The 22,803-nt window shown below is 50.0% G+C and overlaps 2 protein-coding genes across 6 annotated transcripts in view; one reads left to right on the top strand and one right to left on the bottom strand.

Annotated features, from left to right (window-relative positions):
* The first annotated feature begins 318 nt into the window (after nt 1–318).
* TMEM25 (transmembrane protein 25) overlaps nt 319–22,803 on the top strand; it is a 31,714-nt gene continuing 9,229 nt past the window's right edge. Inside the window, exons 1-10 of one of the 4 annotated variants that reach the window (XR_005586859.1) lie at nt 319–415; nt 1,877–2,028; nt 2,486–2,797; nt 3,849–4,139; nt 6,736–6,867; nt 7,046–7,076; nt 7,821–7,921; nt 8,215–8,301; nt 9,795–10,042; nt 11,174–13,066. Coding sequence is in view for 2 of the 4 variants with exons in the window: in XM_039496925.1 (XP_039352859.1) it covers nt 1,941–2,028; nt 2,486–2,797; nt 3,849–4,139; nt 6,736–6,867; nt 7,046–7,076; nt 7,821–7,921; nt 8,215–8,301; nt 9,795–9,868 (1,116 nt within the window). In the remaining 2 variants the exon portion in view is untranslated. Of the gene's footprint in view, nt 416–1,876; nt 2,029–2,485; nt 2,798–3,848; nt 4,140–6,735; nt 6,868–7,045; nt 7,077–7,820; nt 7,922–8,214; nt 8,302–9,794; nt 13,067–22,803 lie in introns of those variants that run through there. The other 3 variants (XR_005586860.1, XM_039496925.1, XM_039496926.1) reach the window with 3 other exon arrangements.
* IFT46 (intraflagellar transport 46) overlaps nt 16,659–22,803 on the bottom strand; it is a 36,276-nt gene continuing 30,131 nt past the window's right edge. Inside the window, exons 8-12 of one of the 2 annotated variants that reach the window (XM_039496927.1) lie at nt 22,253–22,374; nt 19,660–19,726; nt 19,095–19,155; nt 18,107–18,192; nt 16,659–17,020 (exon numbers count right to left, since the gene is read on the bottom strand). In XM_039496927.1, the coding sequence (XP_039352861.1) occupies nt 16,925–17,020; nt 18,107–18,192; nt 19,095–19,155; nt 19,660–19,726; nt 22,253–22,374 (432 nt within the window). In that variant the 3' untranslated portion in view covers nt 16,659–16,924. The remainder of the gene's footprint in view (nt 17,021–18,106; nt 18,193–19,094; nt 19,156–19,659; nt 19,727–22,252; nt 22,375–22,803) is intronic. The other variant, XM_039496928.1, reaches the window with a different exon arrangement.

The following is a 22,803-nucleotide window of genomic DNA, read 5'->3' as shown; positions in this document are numbered from 1 at the left end:
TGTTTCCGAATGTAACTTCTAGTTCTAAGCTCGGTCAGAATCAGGTGCGGGCTGCAGCCCGGGCCTGCTCCATCCGGGCCTGCAGCAGGGCTCTAGGGCTCCTCAAAGGGCATTTTACGGAGTAACGGTGTGCGGTAAAAATCACAGTAGAACCAGTTCATCCGAACTAAGCGTTCACACGAGCGCGCGGCCCCCGGCGCAGGGAGCCGGCGCGGATTGGTGCTCAGGTCGGGCCCTTTGGCTCCGCCCTCCAGCCAATGGGGTTCGCAGCCCCAAGCGAGGCTGGGACTGCAGCGGCCGGGCGCGGAGCCAGGGCCGGGCAGCTGCCGCCGGGGCCGGGCCGGGGGGCCGCGCGCTCTGCACCCCGCGGCCGGGATGGGCGGCGCGCTGCCCGCGGCCCCTGCAGCGCCCCCAGGTAACCGGCCGCCGCCCGCAGAGCTGGGGGTCCCCGGCAGGGGCCGGGGCATCGGCTGCAGCCCGCGCGCACCCCGGGCTCCTCTGCGCCAGGGGTCCTGTGGGCCCCCAAGCCCCGTGTGTGTGTGTGAGCCCTGCCCGTGTGCCCCTGTGTGTGAGCCCTGCATGCGTGTACCCCCCCGTGTGCGTGCCCCCTGTGCGTGAGCCCTGCCCGTGTGCCCCGTGTGTGAGCCCTGCCCGTGTGCCCCCTGCATGCCTGTGTGAGCCCTGCCTGTGCGCCCCCCCGTGTGCCCCCTGCATGCGTGTGTACCCCCCCGTGTGCGTGCCCCCTGTGTGTGAGCCCTGCCCGTGTGCCCCCTGAGTGTGCCCCCTGCATGCCTGTGTGAGCTCTGCATGCGTGCCCACTGTGTGTGTGTGTGTGCCCCCTGCATGCGTGTGTGCCCCCTGTGTGTGAGCCCTGCCCGTGTGCCCCCTGCGTGTGCCCCCTGCATGCCTGTGTGAGCTCTGCATGCGTGCCCACTGTGTGTGTGTGTGCCCCCTGCATGCGTGTGTATCCCCCCGTGTGCGTGCCCCCTGTGTGTGAGCCCTGCCCGTGTGCCCCCTGCATGCGTGCCCACTGCGTGTGTGTGTGCCCCCTGCATGCCTGTGTGAGCTCTGCATGCGTGCCCACTGTGTGTGTGTGCGCCCTGCATGCGTGTGCCCTGCCCATGTGCCGCCCATGTGCCCCCAAGCCCTGCCCGTGTGCCCCCAGTGTGTGAGCCTTGCCCGTGTGCTCCCTGCATGCACATGTGCCCCCGTGTGTGAGCCCTGGCCATGTGCCCCCTGCATGCATGTGCCCCTGTGTGTGAGTCCTGCATGTATGTGCCCTGCCCGTGGGCCCCCAAGCCCAGTGTGTGTGTACCCCCTGCATGCATGTGTGCCCCCCCGTGTGTGTGCGCCCTGCATGCGTGTGTGCGCCCTGCCTGTGTGCCCCCCCGTGTCCCCTGCATGCCCGTGTGCCCCCTGTGTGTGAGCCCTGCATGCATGTGCCCCCATATGCCTGTGTGAGCCCTGCCTTTGTGTCCCGAGTGTGAGCCCTGTCCGTGTGCTCCCTGCATGCCTGTGCGAGCCCTGCATGCGTGCCCACTGTGTGTGCCCCCTGCATGCGTGTGCCCTGCCCGTGTGCCCCCAGTGTGTGAGCCTTGCCCGTGTGCTCCCTGCATGCATGTGCCCCTGTGTGTAAGCCCTGGCCATGTGCCCCGTGTGTGTGCCCCCAAGACTTGCCCGTGTGTGAGCCCTGCCCGTGTGCCCCCTGCGTGCGTGTGCAAGGGCAGACGCGCTGTACTGTTCACCTGGCTAACACCTGGGGCAGTGATCACCCCCTCGCTTGGCCACGCAGGCCACAGACCCAAGTTCAGGGAGGATTCCCTCAGAGCCCATTCGAGGAGCGGCATTCCCACTCCACTCTCTCCATGGTACTCAGGTACCATCTGACTCTCTCCTAGCGCTGGGGCACTGGTGAAACTGGGGACCCAACCGGAGCACAGATGGGGCTCACCAGGAACCTGGCTGGCTGTGGTGCCGCCCTCTCCCACGTGCTGCTGCTGCTTCACATTGAGGCGCTGGTGCATTCAGGTAAGGCCCTTGCGTGGAGGGGAGTCCCCGTGCCCTGGAGGGTGCTGGGCAGGCCTGGGCCCTGTGCATGGAGAGTCCAGGCAGTTCTGGGGCTGGACTTGCCCCCTGCCTCCATCCCAGCTTGAGGGGCCCCCTGGACCTGAGCGAAGAGGCGCTGAGCCCAGCCCTCTGCCTTGGCTTGAGGCAGGAGGCTCCTGGAGCCCATGCCCACCAAGACGCCCTCACCTGGTCTGCTGCAGTGTCCTGTGCCCCCAGGCTGGCCCAGCTCCCGCCTCTGCCAGCTCAAAGCAGCCCCGTTTAGATTCAGTCTCCAGGGACTTGTTCCAGCCGCCTAGAGCCTGTTTCTGTGTTGGTGAAGTGGATCCCTGGAGTGTATGGAGTGGGAAGGGGGCATAGGATGCGCTCCTGGCTCAAGTGTGTGCTGCTTTGATGGCTTTTCCTCCTGATTCCCTGGCAGGGCTGGGGGAACCAGATCCCAAGATTAACGGGCAGTCACTGTTGGTGAGCACCATGCAGGAGGATGAGAGCCAGGACTTCACCTGCCAGGTGGACAGCTGGCAGGCCGTGCCCATGCTCACCTGGTACCTGAATGGCAAGAAGCAGGAGACCAATGGTTCCACAGTGTTGACCACCTTGGCTGAGGCCTTTGAGCAGAGCTCCAGCACTTTCACAGTGACGGCGCAGCGCGCAGACAGGGAACTGAACTGCTCACTGACTGACCCGGCCTCTGGCAAGACCTCCAATGCCTCAGTGCTCCTCAACGTGCAGTGTAAGGGCTGGCTCCTTGGGCTCCGTGCGGGCCAGGTCCTTTGTCTGGAGAACTCATTAGGGGAGAGACCCAGGGGCACCCCTCCCCACAACACACACCTTGCAGCCCCTCTGTTATTCTAGCCATGCCCCCTTTCCCTCTACAGCTCTGCTAATACCCCTTGATTCCAAGCCATGGCCCCTGGCTAGTCCAGCCCTGCCCCTTCTCTCCTCCCAAACTCTGCCTGTGCCCCTCAATCCTGACCCCACTATTCCAGCCCTTCCACTTTGCCCCCAGCTTTGCTGCTGCTCCTCAGTCCTGACTCGCACTCCAAGGAAAGGCAGCTGGTCATACAGAGCTCTGAGGTGGACCCAGCACCCTGGGCTCCACCAAATGTATTTCGCTGGAGATCTGAGGAAGGGTTGGGCTGAGCTCCCCTGAACAGAGAAGCTAACAAGGCCCCTCCTGCACTTTCTCCAGCCAAGTCCCAGGCAGTTAGACATGATGGAATGGGAGAGGCTTCCTTCCCCCCATGCTTGTGTGTCTGGCCCAAGGAGGCAGCCAGAGCAGGGGCTGGACTGGAAGGGGTTAATTGTGCAGTGCCCTGGATGCCCTGGCCAGTTGCAGGGAGGCTCTCTCTCATTAGCAGCTAATTTGGGCCCTCAGGAGCTCTGTGCTGCCAGCACCTGAGGGATTTGAGCCCTGCACCTTGTAGTCAGATGTGCAGAGAACACAGGACACTGACCTGAATCTGGCACTAATCATAACGAAGCCTCCTCATTAAAGTGCAGCACAGACATGAAATTATGGGTTTTCCCTCCCATCGCTGAGACAAGAGACCAAATTCAACTCTGGCAGAGGAACCCTGCCCCTCAGCTCACAAGCCCCTGCTCCCAACCCACAGCTGTGAGCCGTGATCCCCAGATCCCTGCTCTAAACACTAGACCCCACTCCCTGTCCCCAGCTCTAACTACTAGACTCTGCTGCCTCTCCAGGGTCAGCGTTCGCTAGGTTCAAGACCAGGGGCCAGCTTTGTCTTACACACATTTGGTTTGTGTCCCTTCTTGCCTAGTTAAACCGGAGATCGTGACGATGAACGCCAAGTACCAGGAGGCCAAGGACCCAGGTCTCTTCATGGTTCTCTTCGTCCTGGTGCGGGCCAACCCCCCAGCCAGCATCACCTGGATAGACCAGGATGGGCACGTGATGGTGAATACGTCCGACTTCCTCATCCTGGACACCAAGAGCTACCCCTGGCTGACCAACCACACCGTGCAGGTGCAGCTCAGCAGCGTGGCCAAGAACTTCTCTTTCACTGCTGCTAACAATGTGGGCATAACCAACTCCTCCATCCTGCCACCGGGTAGGTGGGACCCTCTGGGCGTTGGGCACTGGGGTGGAGAGCGTTGCAGCAAGGGTGGGAGAGGCTGCAGCCCGTGCAAGCAGGGCTGTGGGGCAAGTGCCTGAGTGAGGGGATGTCCATGGGGAAACTGGATGTTCTGAGAGCTAGTGGGGATGGACACATCTTTCCTATTACTGCCCTGTAGAGGAGCTGATACCTCCTTTGTCTCCCCAATATACACACCCCTGCCCTGGGGCAGGATTAGAGCCAGTGCCTCCTGGAGGGGAAAGCCCTGTATCCTACTGCCCCCCAGAAAGCATCTCTGTTTTGTGAGAACAATTTTACAGAGGAGCCCAGCTGTGCTTGACGCTCCCAGCTCCATGGTGGGGGAACTGGGTAGTGAATGTAGAGACTCATGTTATCCTTCTGAAGCGCAACGTCCCAAAGCTGAGAGCAATTATGAGCCAAATCAGCTGAGAGGAAGAAAAAAATGTGAATGATAGTTGGGAAGACGTTAACACCTTACTGGATGCCTAGAAGCCCACAAGGAAGAACACCGTGTAGGTTAAGAAACCGACCTGGTTTAAACCAGGTTTAAACCCGATAACCTTTAAACCAGGTTTTTTAACCAACATGGTGTTCTTCTTTGTGGGCTTTTAGGCACATATATAAAACAAATGGAAGAAAGGGGAAGTTAATAATAATGAATATAAATCAGCAGTTAAGAATTGTAGAAAATTAATAAGGGAAGCAAAAAGACATAACTCTGCTGGCCACAGATTTCTCCTTAGGGACTTTTAAAAAAGTATTAGGAATAAAAAGAATCCTAACAATTGTATCAGTCCACCGCTAGATGGAAATAGTAAAATTATCAGTAATAATGCAGATAAGGCAGAAGTGTTCAATAAATATTTCTGTTCTGTATTTGGGGAAAAAACAGATGATATAATCTCATCACATGGTGATGGTAACACTTTCCATTCCACTACTATCTCTGGAGAATGTTAAACAGAAGCTAGACATTTTAAAATAATCAGGTCCAGCTAACCTGCATCCAAAAAATTTTAGTAAGCGGGCTGAGGCAATCACTGAACTATTTTTGTTTATTTCCAATAAGGCTTGGAGCACTGGGGAAGTTCCAGAAGACTAGGAGAAAGCTAATGTACCAATTTTGAAAAAAGATTAAATGGGACAACCCAGGTGATTGTAAGCCTGTCAACCTGACATCAATCCTGGGCAGGACAATGCAGTGGCTAATATGGGACTTGGTTAATAAAGATTTAAAGAAGGATGTAATTAATGCAAATCAACATGGGTATATGGAAAATAGATCCTGTCAAATCACTTTATCTTTTTTTGATGAGATTACAAATTTGGTTGATAAATGTAATAGTATTGATGAAATAGACTTCTGGAAGGCATTTAACTTGGTACTGCATGACATTTTGATTAAAAAAAGAATAATATAAAATGAACACAGCACACAGTAAATGGATTAAAAACTGGCTAACTGATGGGTCTCAAAATGTAATTGTAAATGGGGAATCATCATCAACAATGTTTGTTTCCAGTGGGGTCCCGCAGGGACCGGTTCTTGGCCCTACACTGTTTATCAATGATCTGGAAGAAAACATAAAATGACTGATAAAGTTTGCAGGTGACCTAAATATTGGGGGAGTGGTAAACAGTGAAAAGGACCGGTTACTGATTCAGAGTGCTCTGGATTGCTTGGTAAACTGGGTGCAAGCAAACAAAATATACATTTTAATATGGCTAAATGTAAATGTATCCATCTAGAAGCAAAGAGTGCAGGCCATACTTACAGGATGGGGGACTCTAGCCTGGGAAGCAGTGACTCTGAAAAACACGTGGGAGTCATGGTGGATAATCAGCTGAACACGAGCTACTAGTGTGATGCTGTGGCCAAAAATGGTAATGAGATCTGGGCATGAATAAATAGGGGAGTCTTGAGTAGGAGTAGAGATTAGTTAACCTTTGCGTTTGGCACTGGTGCGACTACTGCTGGAATCCTGTGTCCAGTTCTGGTGTCCACAATTCAAGGGGGATATTGATAAATTGGAGAGCGGTCAGGGAAGAGCCATCAGAATGATTAAAGGATTAGAAAACGTGCTTTATAGCGATAGACTCAAAGAGCATAATTTATTTAGCTTAACAAAGAGACGGTTAAGGGGTGACTTGATTGCAGTCTATAATATGTACATGGGGAGCATATATTTAATAATGGGCCCTTCAGTCTACCAGAGAAAGGTGGAACAAGATCCAAGGGCTGGAAGTTGACGCTAGACAAATTCAGACTGGAAATAAGATGTCCATGTTTACCGGGGAGTGTAATTAAGCCCTGGAACAATGTAGCAGGGGTTGTGGTGGACTCTCCATCGCTGCTCTGGGAATTATTTGGGGCAAGTTCCCTGGCCTGTGTTATAAAGTCAGACTAGATGATTGCAGTGGCCACTCCTGGCCTTGGAATCTGTGAACCTGTGATGGGGGAGCCATAGATGCTATATGGGAATGGCCAGCGAGCGCAGCCCAGGGGAGGTGTAGGCCTGTATGTGCTGCGTCTAGAGGTCTCTAATGCAGGTGACTGGCTCTGGTGCAGGTCTCCTGGATACCCGTGTGGAGCTGCCCCTCCTGGCCATCATTGTTGGAGGAGCCTTGGCACTGGGGACTCTCCTCTGCCTCAACACCCTCATCATCTGTGTCGTCTGCAGGAGGGGGAAGGTGGCATCAGGTGAGAGGGACGTGTCCTTGCACGGCCGGTGCCCTGGACACCAGGGCTCTTCTTTGGGCCTGGGAATGCTCCCTCCCCCACCCGCTTGGGTCACGGGCCCCACTGCCCCTGCCGTGCCCAGCTCTGTGGAAAGGCCAGGATGCCAACTTTGGCCCTAACGCGCTCTCTTCTTTGCCAGGGCTCTCTGGACCTACGCCACTGCCGCCGAGGTAACCCACCCCTGCCCCTCGCTTTGGGGTCTCTGTTCTGACCGGACTTGGTGCAGGGGTAAAAGTGCCTTATTTATCCCCCTCCCCAAACAGCCTGAACCCACCTCCCCCATGCACCTGTGCCTGCCTCTTTAACCCCATCACTGCTATGGCATGTGCAGTCTTTGGGAGGGTCTGGGGCCACTAGGAGCACGTGGAGATTGGCTCAGCTCCATGTGGTGCCCTGGGGCTGGGGTAAGTTTGGCGTTGTTGCAAGGTGCCAGATTCACAGTACTGGAGATAAGAGTCTTTTATCCCCAGAGCAGGGGCAGCCCGGGCACCCACACCTGCTGCTTTGGAGAGACCCTGTGTAGGGGCACGAGGAGAGTCTTGTGGGGCCAGCTGGGGCTGACTGTAATTTGGGCTTTTGGGGAGCTAGACTGACTCCTGCCAACTCACTGCAGAGAGGGGCCCCAGCTGCTGTCTGGGGACAGCGTCCAGTCCGTGCCAGGCGGGCAGGGCTCCCTATCCCGACCTCCCCCCTTGAGCAGCGCTGGTTCCATAGGACACGGATGTAGCAACAGCAGGGGCTGAGGGCCAGCTGTGTGTTCCAAGGCCCTGCCAACCCACCCGGCATGAGCCAAATCTACCGCCACGTAGGCATGAACGAGGGGCAGGGCCTCTGGGCAGGAGGCCTGCACAGCAGTATGTGCTGTGCCACTGCAGGGGGCGCTTGCAGCCATTCAGTCTTCGTTCTTGTTGCAGCGATTCCGACAACCTGAAGCTGAACAGCGTGCGACTGCCACGAGAGAACATGTCCCTCCCGTCCAACCTGCAGCTCAATGACCTCACGCAGGAGGCCAAAGGTATGTTCCTTACCAGAACCGGGCTGTTCAGAGGGATGTCCCTTCTGAGCTGGGCGCAGCTGCCCATAGCAGATGGGGTGGGCTTTCCCATTGACCCAGCGTGAGCCTTTCCCCCAGACGCCTCTCCTGCATCTGTCTGGGGCAGCGGCTTCCCCTTTGATTGTAGGTCTGTACGCCGGGCTGGGACTGGACCAGTATCCCCAGCTCGGGGAGTCCCAGCTCTGATGGGAGCAGTACAGATGTGGACACAATGTGTGTGATTCCTCCTCACTCCAAACACCTTCCCCTGACAGCCAGCCATGGAGACGCAGGAATCCAGACCGAGCAGAAGGACGATGCCCTGTCAGAGCCAGAGAACAGCCTGGGCCTTGGTAACAGAGGTAACGAGTCTGGGCAGCCCTCTAGGGGCAGGGAGTGGATCTGGGAAAGATGGTTCCATCCTGTGATGGACTAGTGCAAATGGCTTATTACTGGGTGCAGTGTCAGCTCATCATTCTGGGATGTACTAGCAGGAGTGTTGTAAGCAAGACACAGGAAGTAATTTTTCCGCTCTGCTCCGTGGTGATTAGGCCTCAACTGGAGTATTGTGTCCATTTCTAGGCACCAATTTCAGGCAAGATTTGGAGAAAGTCCAGAGAAAAGTAACAAATGATTAAAGGTCTAGAAAACATGACCGATGAGGGAAGACTGAAAAAAATTGGGTTTGTTTAGGCTGGAGAAGAGAAGACAGAGGGGACATAATAGTTTTCAAATACATAAAAGGTTGTTACATGGAGGAGGGAGAAAAATTGTTGTTCTTGTCTTATCCTCAGAGGTGAAGAAGCAATGGGCTTAAATTGCAGCAAGGAAGGTTTAGGTTGGACATTAGGAAAAACTTCCTAACTGTCAGGGTGGTTAAAGCATTGGAATAAATTGCGTAGGGAGGTTGTGGAATCACCATCATTGGGGATTTTTAAGAGCAGGTTGGACAAACACCTGTCAGGGATGGTCTAGCTAATACTTAGACTTGACTTGAGTGGTCCGGACTAGGTGACCTCTCAAGATCCTTTCCAGTTCTATGATTCTATAATGCAAGAACTAAGGGGTCACCGAATGAAATTAATAGGCAGCAGGTTTAAAACAAACTAAAAGTATTTCTTCATACAACGCACAGTCACCCTGTAGCACTGTTTGCCAGAGGATGTTGTGAAGGCGAAGACTAGATAAATTCATGGAGGCTAGGTCCATCAATGGCTATTAGGCAGGATGGGCAGGGAGGGTGTCCCTAGCCTCCATTTGCCAGAAGCTGGGAATGGGCAACAGGGAATGGATCACTTGATTCCCTGTTCTGTTCATTCCTTCTGGGGCAGTTGGCATTGGCCGCTGTCGGAAGACTGGATACTGGGCTAGATGGCCCCCTGTTGTGTCTCCTCCACCTAGCATGCCCTGCCCCTTCCTGCCCTTGCTCCTCCCACTTCCTGGTGATCAGCAGGCACGGGGGGGGGGGTGATTGGTGGGGCTGCTGAGCAGCCATTATTTTTTTCCCAGGGGTCTTCAGTCCTGGAGCACCCACAGAGTGTAGTGGGCCTGTAGGTCTGACCCAGTATGGCTGGTCTTATGTTCTTAATATTGTTTAATTTACGTTTAGACCTTTGTATAGATTGTCATTAATCAAGCCTATTTAACTTAAATATTAAAATGGGCTGAAAGTGGAGGGGCTGGTAGGCAACTTGCATGGATATGCTTTGAAATGACCGGAGTGTTGGGGCTTTAGCGAGCTTGGGAATAGCGTATCACCTGCATCCCGAAGCTTAATTGAGCTGCATTTGCTGACCCACAACCTGGGCTGACAGTGCAGCAGGGCCCTTGTAATGGGGTTTCTTTTGTCCTCCAGGTTTCATCCGGATCCCGATGGTTGGGCACATTTACAAAGAGTCCAGCATGAGCAGTGATGAAATATGGCTATGAATGTGTAGGCAGGACCCTCCTGTGGGGTCCAGGTTATCCCTCAGTCTCTTGGGATGAGTCTACTGATCCATTGGTACTGCAGACCCATCCAGGAGCTGCCATTCTCCCCAGAATCCCAGAGTGCAGCAGCCAGCTCAGAACAAGCTCTCTGTGTAACCACCACCAGAGCTCCAGGTGAGAAAATTGCAATGTCACTAAGTTCCTGTGACTGCAGGTCTTCCACACCATCCTGTCCCAAGGATCTCTGGGGGTCTTCAGCTCTTGCACTTGAGTGGGTTAGTTAGTCTCACCGAAAACATCATGGAGTCTGATTTTTAAGAACTCTCTAGTGTGCTAGGGGGCAGATGGAGCATCAAGAGTGGGAAAGGCCTGTTCGCCTGCCCAGGAGCAAGAGAAATTCATACATGTAACAGCCATGGTCATTTCATCTCCACTCAGCTATGGCAGCATCCAGCTATGTCCATCTCTGAATGGATCAGGGCTGCGTTCTGGAGCTCCTGTGAGGAGTCTGAAACTGCTGGGAGTGGAAGAGGGTGAGGTAATGTCAGCATCTTAGGGGAGCATGGGAGTGATTGGCAGGAAGCCTGGCTTGCCCAAACACCAATCTCAGTTAGTCACACATTCTGTCTCAGGCCTGGCCAAGTACCTAAGCCCAGTGGCTCCTGATCTGCTGGTTGGGTGGTAGGAAATCCAGAAGATCAGGCTCTAGGTGTTTCAAACTAGGCTTCAAGAATTAGGGACCGCTTTGGAAAACATGGTCTATCCTGTGTGCGCTGAGTATTGTATCATACAGTGGGAGATGGAACAGACTTACCTTCCCATGGGGCTGGGATGGGAGGAGCACTCCAGGAATGGTATAGTACTAAAACCTAGAATAGCAAGCACTGCGGCCATTATTTGTGAGCTGCTCTAGTTCTGTGTACTCACTCTGCTAGGGAAAAGTAAACCTCACTAGTTTGGGATGAAACCGAAAAAAGAGCGTGAGTACCCCTTGGGGCTTTTCAGCCTCAAGTTAACTCCAGCCCTATATTGGGAGAGCAGTGATGGGCTGCTCCTGGGTATCCCATAATCAACCTCTTTGTGAAACAGAACATGGGGTAGTTTCTGCTTGGAGCCCACAGCTATCTCCTGGAGAAGAACTAGAGTGATAAAGGGAAGTTCTTACTCTTTGAAAAGAACATTTAGGAGAGATGTGGCCCTGCTGTGCCCTCATTTACACTCAAGCAGTTCTGCTGCGGACAAGGGACAGGTATGGGTATGCCAGAGGGTAGTTATCACTCTAATTCTTTACCCCTCTGAACCTAGACACTGCAGCACACAGAGAACCTTTCTATGTGAAAAACCACTGCAGACCCTAACCGTCCATTGCAATAACCGCTGTGTAATTCCTACAGCCTAGAGGTGCTGCAGCTCCTGGGCACTAGGTATGGCTCTGAGGTTTGTTAGCCTTTGCTTTGTTAGTGTCTTGCTATGGCAACTGTATCTCTCTGTCAATGTGCATCTGGAAAGAGCAATTCTTTCCTGGGAGACTCCCATTTGTGACCTGTCTCTCATGTCAAGAAGGGGGCTTGGACTGGGTGCCAGTCAATAAGCACAAATAGAGGTGCTGGTGGAAATAAATACATGTGACCATGCAGGCTGACCAGCTTCTGAGTAATATATTAAGCTATGCATCAAATGATCTAGCAGCTGTTAGTTAGTTGTTGTAAGATGCTGCAGTGTTAGCTGAGGCGTGTTTCTCTGTAACTTAAGCACTTTTAAGAATAAAATTGTATAATCAAAGTGTAATGCAGAGCTCTATCTACATTGGCTGATGCTCTGTCTCTGGCAGGAGTTGATGGGATGGAGGGACCTATTGTGTCTTAGCTGCTGTAATAAGGGAGCTGTAAGTGGTCCTCAGCCCAAGGATCTTGTTCAGAGCACTGACAACAGTGTCAGGCAAATTCTTCCAACAGCAGTAAACCAAATAATTGTCTGTAGTGGTGGCTGGTTATTTCTGGTGATCTGTCTGCTTCTCCTAAAATGCAGCCCACTAGTGGGCCAAACTCTGCAGGAAGTTACAAGTGTGAACTGGGTGTACCTGTTGGATTCACAGTAGGCTAAGCTGGCTCAGAGCTAGTGCCCTCCTCTCTACCCAGAGGCTGATGAAGGGGACATTCCACGTGGCAACTGATAGTACCTACAGGAAACAAGGGGGAAACAGACTCCACTGTGCCTTGATATGAAGGCACTACCACCCTCCCCCTCCTGTCAGTCCTCTGAGTTTTCTCTCTAGAGTGGCTGCTAATGGGCTCCTGCTACAGAGCAAAGGTCCATCCACAGCACCACCTCCTCCCCTTCAATTGCTTCCAGTGACAGCTCTTCCCCCTTACAGCACAGGTGTACACGAGCCCATGATGTGTGGTGAATACATCACTTCATTGGAGAAGCCCATGCTGAAGCCTACCTCCAGGTGAATGCCATGGTTGTGTCCCTCAGTGCTGGTCATCTCTCCAACTGGTGGCTGAATCTTGTACTCATCTCATAATGGGAACAGCTGCAGAGAAGCGAACCAGAGCCCATTCCTGCAGTGAACTCCTGGCTCCCTAGCAATGCAGGCTGGGTCTCTGGGCTACAGTCCTTTAAATATTTGCTTGGGGGAAAGGGTCACACAGCTGATCCTTAGACCCAACTCTGCAGCTGAGCAGGCTGCAGAGCCACATGGGTTAGTAGTCTAGGGAATGGCTATGAAAGGAGTCTTGCAGGTAGGTGTGCAAGCTAAAAAGCTCTGTTAATTGGTGGGGCCTTCGTCAGCGGGTGGAGCTACCATGCAGGCCAGGGCTTTATAACATAGCGCGCAAGCGACCAGGGAGCGTGCGAACAGGGGCTGCTAACAGGGAGTTTCGCACGGGAGTTTGGAAAGGGAGGGCGAAAGGGCCAGGGCCCCTTCCCATCCATTGCCTCTGAAACAAGAGCCTGTGCTACATGCACAACAGCTTGATTCAAACAAGGCCCTGCCATTAACAAGGAGACCGTGCAGGCCACAGCCCAGCAGCAGAGTGGGGGCTCTCCAGTCTAGTATGCCGAGTGCATCAGGGTCCATTACCAGCTCTGTGGGCAGGTGGCACAGATGTGCAAGGAGCTGCTGGCCCTCAGAGACCACATACAGGTTTTGGAGGCCAGGGTGGCAGAGCTGGAGGAGCTAAGACTGGCAGAGAGGTCTGTTGATGAGGCTTTCTGGGACACTATGGTTTTGTCCTACCTTCAGTCAGACAGCCCCTGCACTACTGACAAGGATGAAAGGCCCAGAGAAGCAGAGCAGTCCATGGGAGCAGAGGGTAACCTTGCCATAGTTGGGACCCTCCTTCCAGAAGATGATGAGGGATCCTCTCACACTGCACTTACCTTCCCAGGGGAGGGAACTCTAGTCATTAGGATAAGGCAGGTGTTAGTAATGAGAGATTCAATCATTAGAGACACATAGATAGCTGAGTTTGTGATGACCAGGAGAACCATATGGTGACTTGCCTGCCTGGTACAAAGGTTGCAGATCTCTTGAGGTGTCTGGATAGACATCTCTGTACTGCTGGGGAGGAGCCCACAGTTGTGGTACATGTAGGTACCAATGACATAAGGAAGGGTAGGAGAGACATCCTGGAGGCCAAACTTTGGCTGCTAGGGAAGAGACTGAAATCCAGGACCTCTATGGTGGCATTCTCAGAAATGCTCCCAGTTCCACGCGCAGGGCCAGGTAGGCAGGCAGGCAGAGCTTCAGAGTCTCAATGCGTGGATGAGACGATGGTGTAGAGAGGAGGGGTTTAGATTTATCAGGAATTGGGCAAACTTTTCGGATGGGAGGAGCCTATACAGGAGAGATGGGCTCCACCTAAACCAAAGCAGAACCAGACTGCTGGCACTAACCATTCAAAAGGTTGCAGAGCACTTTTTAAACTAGAAGATGAGGGAAAGCCGACTGCTGCAGAGGAGCATGTGGATCAGACACAGACCTCACTTTGAGGACAGTCTATTGATAGACATTCTCTAGGTTATACTCAGGAGCAGACTATGGAAGAGGATAATGTAAGGGCCAGATCAGACACATCAGAAAAGAGCAGACAAATACATAAACAATGACAAGTTTTTAAACTGCTTGTACACAAATGCTAGAAGTCTAAAGAATAAGATGAGTGAAGTAGAGTGCCTCATGATAACGGAGGATATTGATGTAATAGGCATCACAGAAACCTGGTGGACTGAGAGCAATCAATGGCGCACAATCATTCCGGGGTACAAAATATATTGGAAGGACAGACTAGGTCGTGCAAGGGGGAAGTGGCACTATATGTGAAAGAAAGTGTCGAATCAAGTGAAGTTAAAATCTTAAGTGAATCCACATGTTCCACAGACTCTCTAGGGATAGTAATTCCATGCTCTAATAAGAATATAACATTAGGGATCTATTATCAACCACCTGCCCAGGACAGTGATAGGGATGATGAAATGCTAAGGGAAATTAGAGAGGCTATCAAAATTAAGAACTCAATAATAGTGGGGGATTTCAATTATCCCCATATTGACTGGGAGCATGTCTCTGCATTTCATCCCAAGGTGACATCAGTTCTCAATACTTTAAATGGCTGCTTCTTGGAACAGCTGGCATAGGAACCCACAAGGAGAGAGGCAACTCTAGATTGAGTCCTGCGTGGGGCGCAGGAGCTGGTCCAAGAGGTAACTATAGCAGGACCGCTTGGAAATACTGACCAATGTAACAACATATAACATCCCTTTGTGGTGGAAATAACATCTCAACAGCCCAACACTGTGGCATTTAATTTCAAAAGGGGGAACTATGCAAAAATGAGGAGATTAAGCAGCCATTAAAAGCTACAGTGACTAAAGTGAAATCCCTGCAATCTGCATGGGCGCTTTTTAAAGACACCATAAAAGAGACCACCTCCAATGTCTACCCCAAATTAAAAAACACAGTAAAAGAACTAAAAAAGAGTCATCGTGGTTTAATAACCATGTAAAAGAAGCAGTGAGAGATGAAAAAGACTTCCTTTACAAAGTGGAAGTCAGATCCTAGCGAGGTAAATAGAAAGGAGCATAAACACTACCAAATTAAGTGCAAGAGTGTAATAAGAAAGGCCAAAGAGGAGTTTGAAGAACAGCTAGCCATAAACTCCAAAGGTAATAAAATGTTTTTTAAGTACATCAGAAGCAGGAAGCCTGCTCAACAACCAGTGGGGCCCCTCGGTGATCGAGATACAAAAGGAGCGCTTAAAGACGATAAAGTCATTGCGGAGAAACCAAATGGATTCTTTGCGTCAGTCTTCACATCTGAGGATGTTAGGGAGATTCCCAATCCTGAGCCGCCTTTTGTAGGTGACAAATCTGAGGAACTGTCACAGATTGAAGTGTCACTAGAACAGGTTTTGGAATTAATCGATAAACTCAACAACAACAAGTCACCGGGACCGGATGGCATTCACCCAAGAGTTCTCAAAGAACTCAAATGTGAAGTTGCGGAACTATAAACTAAGGTTTGTAACCTGTCCTTTAAATGGGCTTCTGTACCCAACGACTGGAAGATAGCTAATGTGACGCCAATTTTTAAAAAGGGCTTTAGAGGTGATCCCGGCAATTACAGACCGGTAAGTAACATCCATACCAGGCAAATCAGTCCAAACAATAGTAAAAAATAAGATTGTCAGACACATAGAACTTAAATTGTTGGCCAAAAGTCAACATGGTTTCTGTAAAGGGAAATCATGTCTTACTAATCTATTAGAGTTCTTTGAAGGGGTCGACAAACATGTGGACAAAGGGGATCCAGTGGAGGTAGCGTACTTAGCTTTCCAGAAAGCCTTTGACAAGGTCCCTCGCCAAAGGCTCTTACGTAAATTAAGTTGTTGTGGGATAAAAGGGAAGGCCCTTTTATGGATTGAGAACCGGTTAAAAGACAGGGAACAAAGGGTAGGAATTAATGGTAAATTCTCAGAATGGAGAGGGGTAACTAGTGGTGTTCCCCAAGGGTCAGTCCTAGGACCAATCCTATTCAATTTATTCATAAATGATCTGGAGAAAGGGTAAAAAGCGAGGTGGCAAAGTTTGCAGATGATACTAAACTGCTCAAGATAGTGAAGACCAAAGCAGACTGTGAAGAACAAGATCTCTCAAAACTACGTGATTGGGCAACAGAATGACTAATGAAATTTAATGTGCATAAATGTAAAGTAATGCACATTGGAATAAATAACCCCAACTATACATACCATATGATGGGGGCTAATTTAGCTACAACGAATCGGGAAAAGATCTTGGAGTCATCGTGGATACTTCTCTAAAGACATCCACATGGTGTGCAGAGGCGGTCAAAAAAGCAAACAGGAGGTTAGGAGTCATTAAAAAAGGGGATACAGAATAAGAAAGAGAATAAATTATTGCCCTTATATAAATCCATGTTGTGCCCACATCTCGAATACTGTGTACAGATGTGGTCTCCTCATCTCAAAAAAGATATACAGCGTTTAAAAGAGAACTGGATAAATTCATGGTGTTTGTCAGTGGGTGGAGATGGATGGCAGGAGAGAGATCACTTGATCATTGCCTGTTAGGGTCACTCCCTCTGGGGCACCTGGCATTGGCCACTGTCGGTAGACAGGATACTGGGCTAGATGGATCTTTGGTCTGACCCAGTACAGCTGTTCTTATGAGTCCAGACAGCTGCATGGGCAGTGTGAGGGTTATGTCATTAAGGAGATGCTCTGCCCAAGCTGATTTCAGGTACCAAAGACATTGTTACCCTTGCTGAGGTACTCCCACTCACAAGCACTTGTTTAATGCTGAATCCTCTGGGAATGAGCCAAAGAAAGAGGGACATGCAGCATTTACAATTAAACACCACGAGCTAAATTCTAACCTCTGCTAATTCATCTGAGTCGTACGCTGTCCAGCTGCCAGTACATACAGAAAGATGGAGGTTTCGATATTGCTTTGCCTTGCTCTGCTGATTGGCTTAGGCGAAGGCTCTGCTGCTAGGTGCAGGCCCCAGCTCATGAAGAAAGGGTCTTTTCCTCAGCTGAAGCTTAACACTTCTGTCTCTCCTGCTTGTGAGGGTGGATTTGATGGAGGACTCCCTACCTTTCTCCCTTCAGCCAGGGCTTTGAAATGCTGTGGGGGAAAGGAGACTGTGTTAGTGCAGTGACTTGCTCTGGTCACTTAACACACACAACCAGCTGTTGAGAGATAATCTACTGAGACCACCAAATGAAAAAACTCCCCAAAACAATCAGAATTCCACTACGACAACACTAAGTGTGAGGCATTCTTTCAACCCACCCCCACAAAAAGGCATACCTCTAAGTAGAATATTGATGCAATTTGAAAAGCTACTCAACTACATTCATGAAACATAAAGGCTTCCTTTCCACTCTACATAAAATAATCTGTTATTTAGAGGAAGCAACTACACTGCTCGAAAGATAAAGCTGATGTAGGAGGAAAGGGGAAACGTATGGGACAATGGTCCCCACACCTCCATACACACATTAATACAAAATGAAAAGTATGTTCACATTCATCAGTGGAATCTAAGTCCCCTTAGAATTAAGTGAATTTATGGTACAGGGATTGGCAAATGCTGGAGAGAATGTAAGGGAAGGATTTCTCCACACATAGCAAATGCGTCCACAAATTAAAGACATTTTGGAAAGTCCTTGGAGACTTAAGAAGGGAAATAACAGGGCACCAGTATTTTATTAAATTGTCCTGCAAACTGCTTTTTATAAGAGCCCTAAAAATTGATCATTCTTTCTTCAGCTGCTAGTAGAAGTACCACAGCATTTAGTGGAAGAGGATTGACTCCCCTCAAACTAGTGACTGAGATCAAGAAGTGTGGGAAATTCTGGTACTAGAAAAAGTCATGTCAGCATTCTACAGCAGAGATGGAATAGCTATATATTGAAAGGGGGGAAGTGGGTTGGAGTTTGCTGGAAGAGGGTCACTATATGCAAGTGTTGGATGAAGGAATCCTTCTGAGTCATGGGAAGCCTGTGAGGTGAAAAATGCATTACAGCTACAATTGTTAGGAAAGAATGGTAACACTTCAGAAAGCGATGTTGTCATGGGCTCTTCAGCAGTGCAGGGAAGCTATTGTAAATTTCAGGACAAGTGGCTTAACACTGCCTCTCCCCCTCCCCACCTTTGAGCATTCTAACACTGATAGCCTGGAAGGTGGTGGACACTGGAGTCACCTACCTGTGAGTTCTTGAACTCTGAATACAGCGAGAAGAGGACATGCAGGGACTGGACCCGATTCTTATAGACAGGAATGTCCAGAATAGCTAGGACAAAACAACATAAGGATTCTGAGTACAATGCTGCTGCCTGGATGTTGGCCCTCTCCAAGTAGCAATACTCTCTGCGCATCCACAGTGCTTTGGGGCTTTACGCACACAGTTCTTTCTCCCAACTGCAGTCACCAGGAGATGTATCAGCTTAGGTCAGGGCTGAACTTGACTCCAGGTGTCTCTTGCTTTTCCTAACTGTAGTTCCAACTCTAGTGCTCCTAGGCTACTGTGCAGTCAGGGGGTGAGCAGTGAATGGTGAATAGGCCAGAGCCTGCCCCGAATATCCAGAGGGAACAGACACATTTAGAAATATGGGACCCAACTGTTTCGCCACACAAGGACATGATACTGGGAGCACAACACCCATCTCCAGGAAAAACAAGTTTTGAAATGAAAGCTCTAGGTCAGAGTCATTCACCTTGATGCCATGTGGAACAGCTACAGGTTCCGAAGGGATCACCTGTCAGCCCGCCCACACCTGGGGCATGGTGACAAAAGACTCAGCTTGCATGGGAGGGGAATGCAACTAATGCACCTGCAATACTTCCTCCAAAGAGCCTGAGAACACTGCTGTCGGGAGGACGTGCTGCCTGCTCAGACACCCCCTTAGGCACAGAACACTTCACAGAATCATAGAATATCAGGGTAGGAAGGGACCTCGGGAGATCATCTAGTCCAACCTCCTGCTCAAGGCAGGACCAATCCCCAGATCCCAAAGTGGCCCCCTCAAGGATTGAACTCAAAACCCTGGATTTAGCAGGAACAATGCTCAAACCACTGAGCTATCCCTCCCCCCCACAGTTTGCGCATGGTGGTGCTTGGAGGATAGTGAGGAGCTAGCACTCTGCTCTCGCTGAGAAGAAGATGAGAGTGAGACATACAGGTCCTTTGCTTACCACATATCATGTCAATATACTCAGCCAGGCCACAGTTGATGTCTGCCGTTGGAAGGGTTACCTAGAAGGGACATGGAAAGAGTGACTCATGATCCAGCTCTTTTTCAGTGCCCATACAGCGAGACTCGCACTAGTGTCACCCCAGCACAGAGCAGGCCTGGCCTGCTTTATATGGAGGGAAGCCTCTGAGGCCCGTTCATCACTTGGTGTCTCTACCAACATGGGGGACAATTAGTACCAATGGTGTTGTTGCCGGCTGTGATGTGGATGCCTGTTCACTAGGAATTGGGCTGAAACTCACCCATTTCACACAGGCATCATAGGGTGGCAGCTTTCAAGCACCACTGACTGACCTGGCTGGCTTTGAGGCTTGAGCTAGAACATACCAAACTGCCTAGTCACTGGTTGCACAGTGGTTTTCCTCCATATTGATACACGAAACCCAAACAGCTCTGAGCCAGCCTGCGTTAATGAGGGATAACACAGAGTAGGCAAATAGCAAACAAGCCCAGATTATGCTTCTAATACACAGCTGGGGTAGCTGTTAGGCAGGCTGACAACATACCTTTCCCAAGAGCTCCTCAAATTCTGGGGACCATTCCTGCATCAGAGTCTCGATATCAGGCATTGGCCTGCAAGGGGAGAAAAACAACCCTGCATGTAAAGACACAGTATGCCAGCGTTAATTTTGCTGGATGTGGAGCTTCCTGATAGTGCACTGACAACAGACTGGTGTGACTGGGGAGAGCGTGACACAGCAACTGCACTCTTGTCCTCACAGAGGGAGAAAACAGACACACATTTGCACCTATGAGCACACACAACTGTGGTCCTGATTAAGCAGCTTTCACAGTAGTCAAAACAAGGTGCCAACTCCATATTGCAAGATACAAGAGCAAGTCATCCACGATTTCACTACACCTGATATAGAATGAGAGTTAATGTACTAGACTTCACCTCTGGAGGTCTGGGATCAAGTCTGGTTTGGATCACATGGGAAAATGAGTTTGATGGTCTCAGATTAATCCACACATCTGGACATCACAATCTATATACGGTACAAATCTCTTCACAGGAGAGGCTTTTGGGATAGCAGGGGGGCTGCTGGCAGGGACAGGATTTTTGGCAGGTGTGTGCCGTGAGCTCAGGCCTGGAAAAGCAGGGAGTATGCGAGGCAGGATACTGGCAAAGCAGGGTGAAAAAGCTTTTCTAATAATACCACCTTCCTCAAAACGCTTTGCCAAGGTACTCAGGATCATTATCCCTGTGCAAACTATACCTGGCCCAAGTGAGCATCATTCATCATACTCGCTTTAGTGGGGACCAAACTCACTTGGAAAGTTAAAGACACAAACAGCTGTATGTTTCAAAATCAAGGCAGAGTTTTGCTGAGGAGTTTTGAATCAATAGGAATTTCAGTTAAGACTGGATGAGCCAAGTAAAGGTAACATGGAGAGAGTGCACACAATAATTCTTAACTGTTGCCTGTGTCAAAGATTTTGACTTGTACACACAATCCATAGCTGTAACCATTTACCAAGTGTCTGATGAGACATCAATTCCTTCTTCAGAGTCATGGCAAGAATAACGCTGATGAGGTGATGTTTTTATCTTCTCTAAATAAACCATTAGTCTAACTCTGTATCTGCATTTCTAAAAGCCCTATCACTGCAGTGCAACATACTGTAGGTCAACAAAGTTCCTCCTCTCTCCTGATTGCATTTTGTGAAGAGTTAACTATAGTTCTTCGCTGTCATACAGAGCCTTTCATCCCAGGGTATCTAAGCACTTCGCAAACATTAGACTCATAGACTAAGGTCAGAAGGGACCATTATGGTCATCTAGTCTGACCTGCACAATGCAGGCCACAGAATCTCACCCACCCACTCCTGTAACAAACCCCTAACCTATGTCTGAGTTATTGAAGTCCTCAAATTGTGGTTTGAAGACCTCAAGCTGCACAGAATCCTCCAGCAACTGACCCGTGCCCCATGCTGCAGAGGAAGGCGAAAAACCTCCAGGGCCTCTGCCAATCTGCCCTGGACAAAAATTCCTTCCCGACCCCAAATATGGCGATCAGTTAAACCCTGAGCATGTGGGCAAGACTCACTGGCCAGCACCCAGGAAAAAATTCTCTGTAGTAACTCAGATCCCACCCCATCTAACATCCCATCCCAGACCACTGGGCCTATTTACCTGCTGATAATCAAAGATCAATTGTCAAATTAATTGCCAAATTTAGGCTATACCATCCCCTCCATAAACTTATCGAGCTTAGTCTTGAAGCCAGATATGTCTTTTGCCCCCACTACTCCCCTTTGAAGGCTGTTCCAGAACTTCACTCCTCTAATGGTTAGAAACCTTCGTCTAATTTCAAGTCTAAACTTCCTAGAGTCCAGTTTATATCCATTTGTTTGTGTGTCCACATTGGTACTAAGCTTAAATAATTCCTCTCCCTCCCTAATATTTATCCCTCTGATATATTTATAAAGAACAATCATATCCCCCCTCAACCTTCTTTTGGTTAGGCTAAACATGCCAAGCTCTTTGAGTCTCCTTTCATAAGTGGGACGCTAAACACTGAGGATGGAGTGGAGGTTAAGGATAATCTAGGCATGGCCCAATATCTAAACAAATACTTTGCCTCAGTCTTTAATGAGATTAATGAGGATTTTAGGAATAATGGTAGGATGACAAGTGGGAATGAGGATATGGAGGTAGCTATTACCAAGTCCGAGGTAGAAGCCAAACTTAAACAGCTTAATGGGACAAAATTGGAGGGCCCAGATAATCTTCATGCAATAATATTAAAGCAACTGGCACATTAGAGAAGCCCCTCAGTCCTACTCTCAGGTAAGTCAGTATTACTATCCTCATATGACAGGTGGGGAAACTGAAATACAGAGTAAGTGACTTGTCCAACATCAAACCGGTCAGTGGCAGGGGGAAAACAGAACCCAGGAGTCCTGACTCTTAGTCCCCCACTCAAGCTACTTACTCACGCACCCCTTCTACAAGGGCAAACTAGAGCTATCTGAATTACACAGAGTCAGCAGGAGAGAAATTCCATTGATTAAAGGATATCAAACTACATACAAGACAAGCGGTAAGGAGTAAGCAAAGTAAAATACAAATGCAGGAGGGTACAGAGAGCTCACCTGGTGTAGTGAACAGTAGCAGGAGGTTTGAAGCGATGTAACTCGCTGATGCTCTCGATCCAGTTATCAATGGCTTTGGGATTCTTCTCTGCATTCTCCAAGCTCTTCACTTTTATTTGCTGCTGAGAACAGAAATGCGAATCTGGAGACAGACTTTCCAAGGCCGGTGGGTCCCTGCAAACCCTATGCTTCATTCCTAGCTGGGCTGTGTGGTTCTGTTCTCTTTCCCAGCTGCGCTATACCGTCCAGTGTCTGCATACAGGCGCAGAAGAGCATCTGGGAAAGAACACAGTGACCCAAACCAGACAGCAACAACCACAGGGGAACAAAGCTCTGACCCAAGGAAACAAATGGATCCAAAGTCTGTTTATGAAGACGTGTGCGTGAATGAGAGCAGACACACTGTAGTCTAAAGATGTGGGTGGGAAAGGTGTTTTCCTGTTCATGAGAACTTAGTCAAATCCTCACTGTGCTGTAACCATGGTAGTGGTACAGCCACACGGGTTAGAACAAGACTCCCATCTTTCTACCAAGCTTAGTGGGGGGTAACC

The sequence above is a fragment of the Mauremys reevesii genome, linkage group 12, assembly GCF_016161935.1.
Source record: "Mauremys reevesii isolate NIE-2019 linkage group 12, ASM1616193v1, whole genome shotgun sequence".
Taxonomy (NCBI): Eukaryota; Metazoa; Chordata; order Testudines; family Geoemydidae; genus Mauremys; species Mauremys reevesii.
This window is presented reverse-complemented; position numbering and strand designations above follow the sequence as displayed.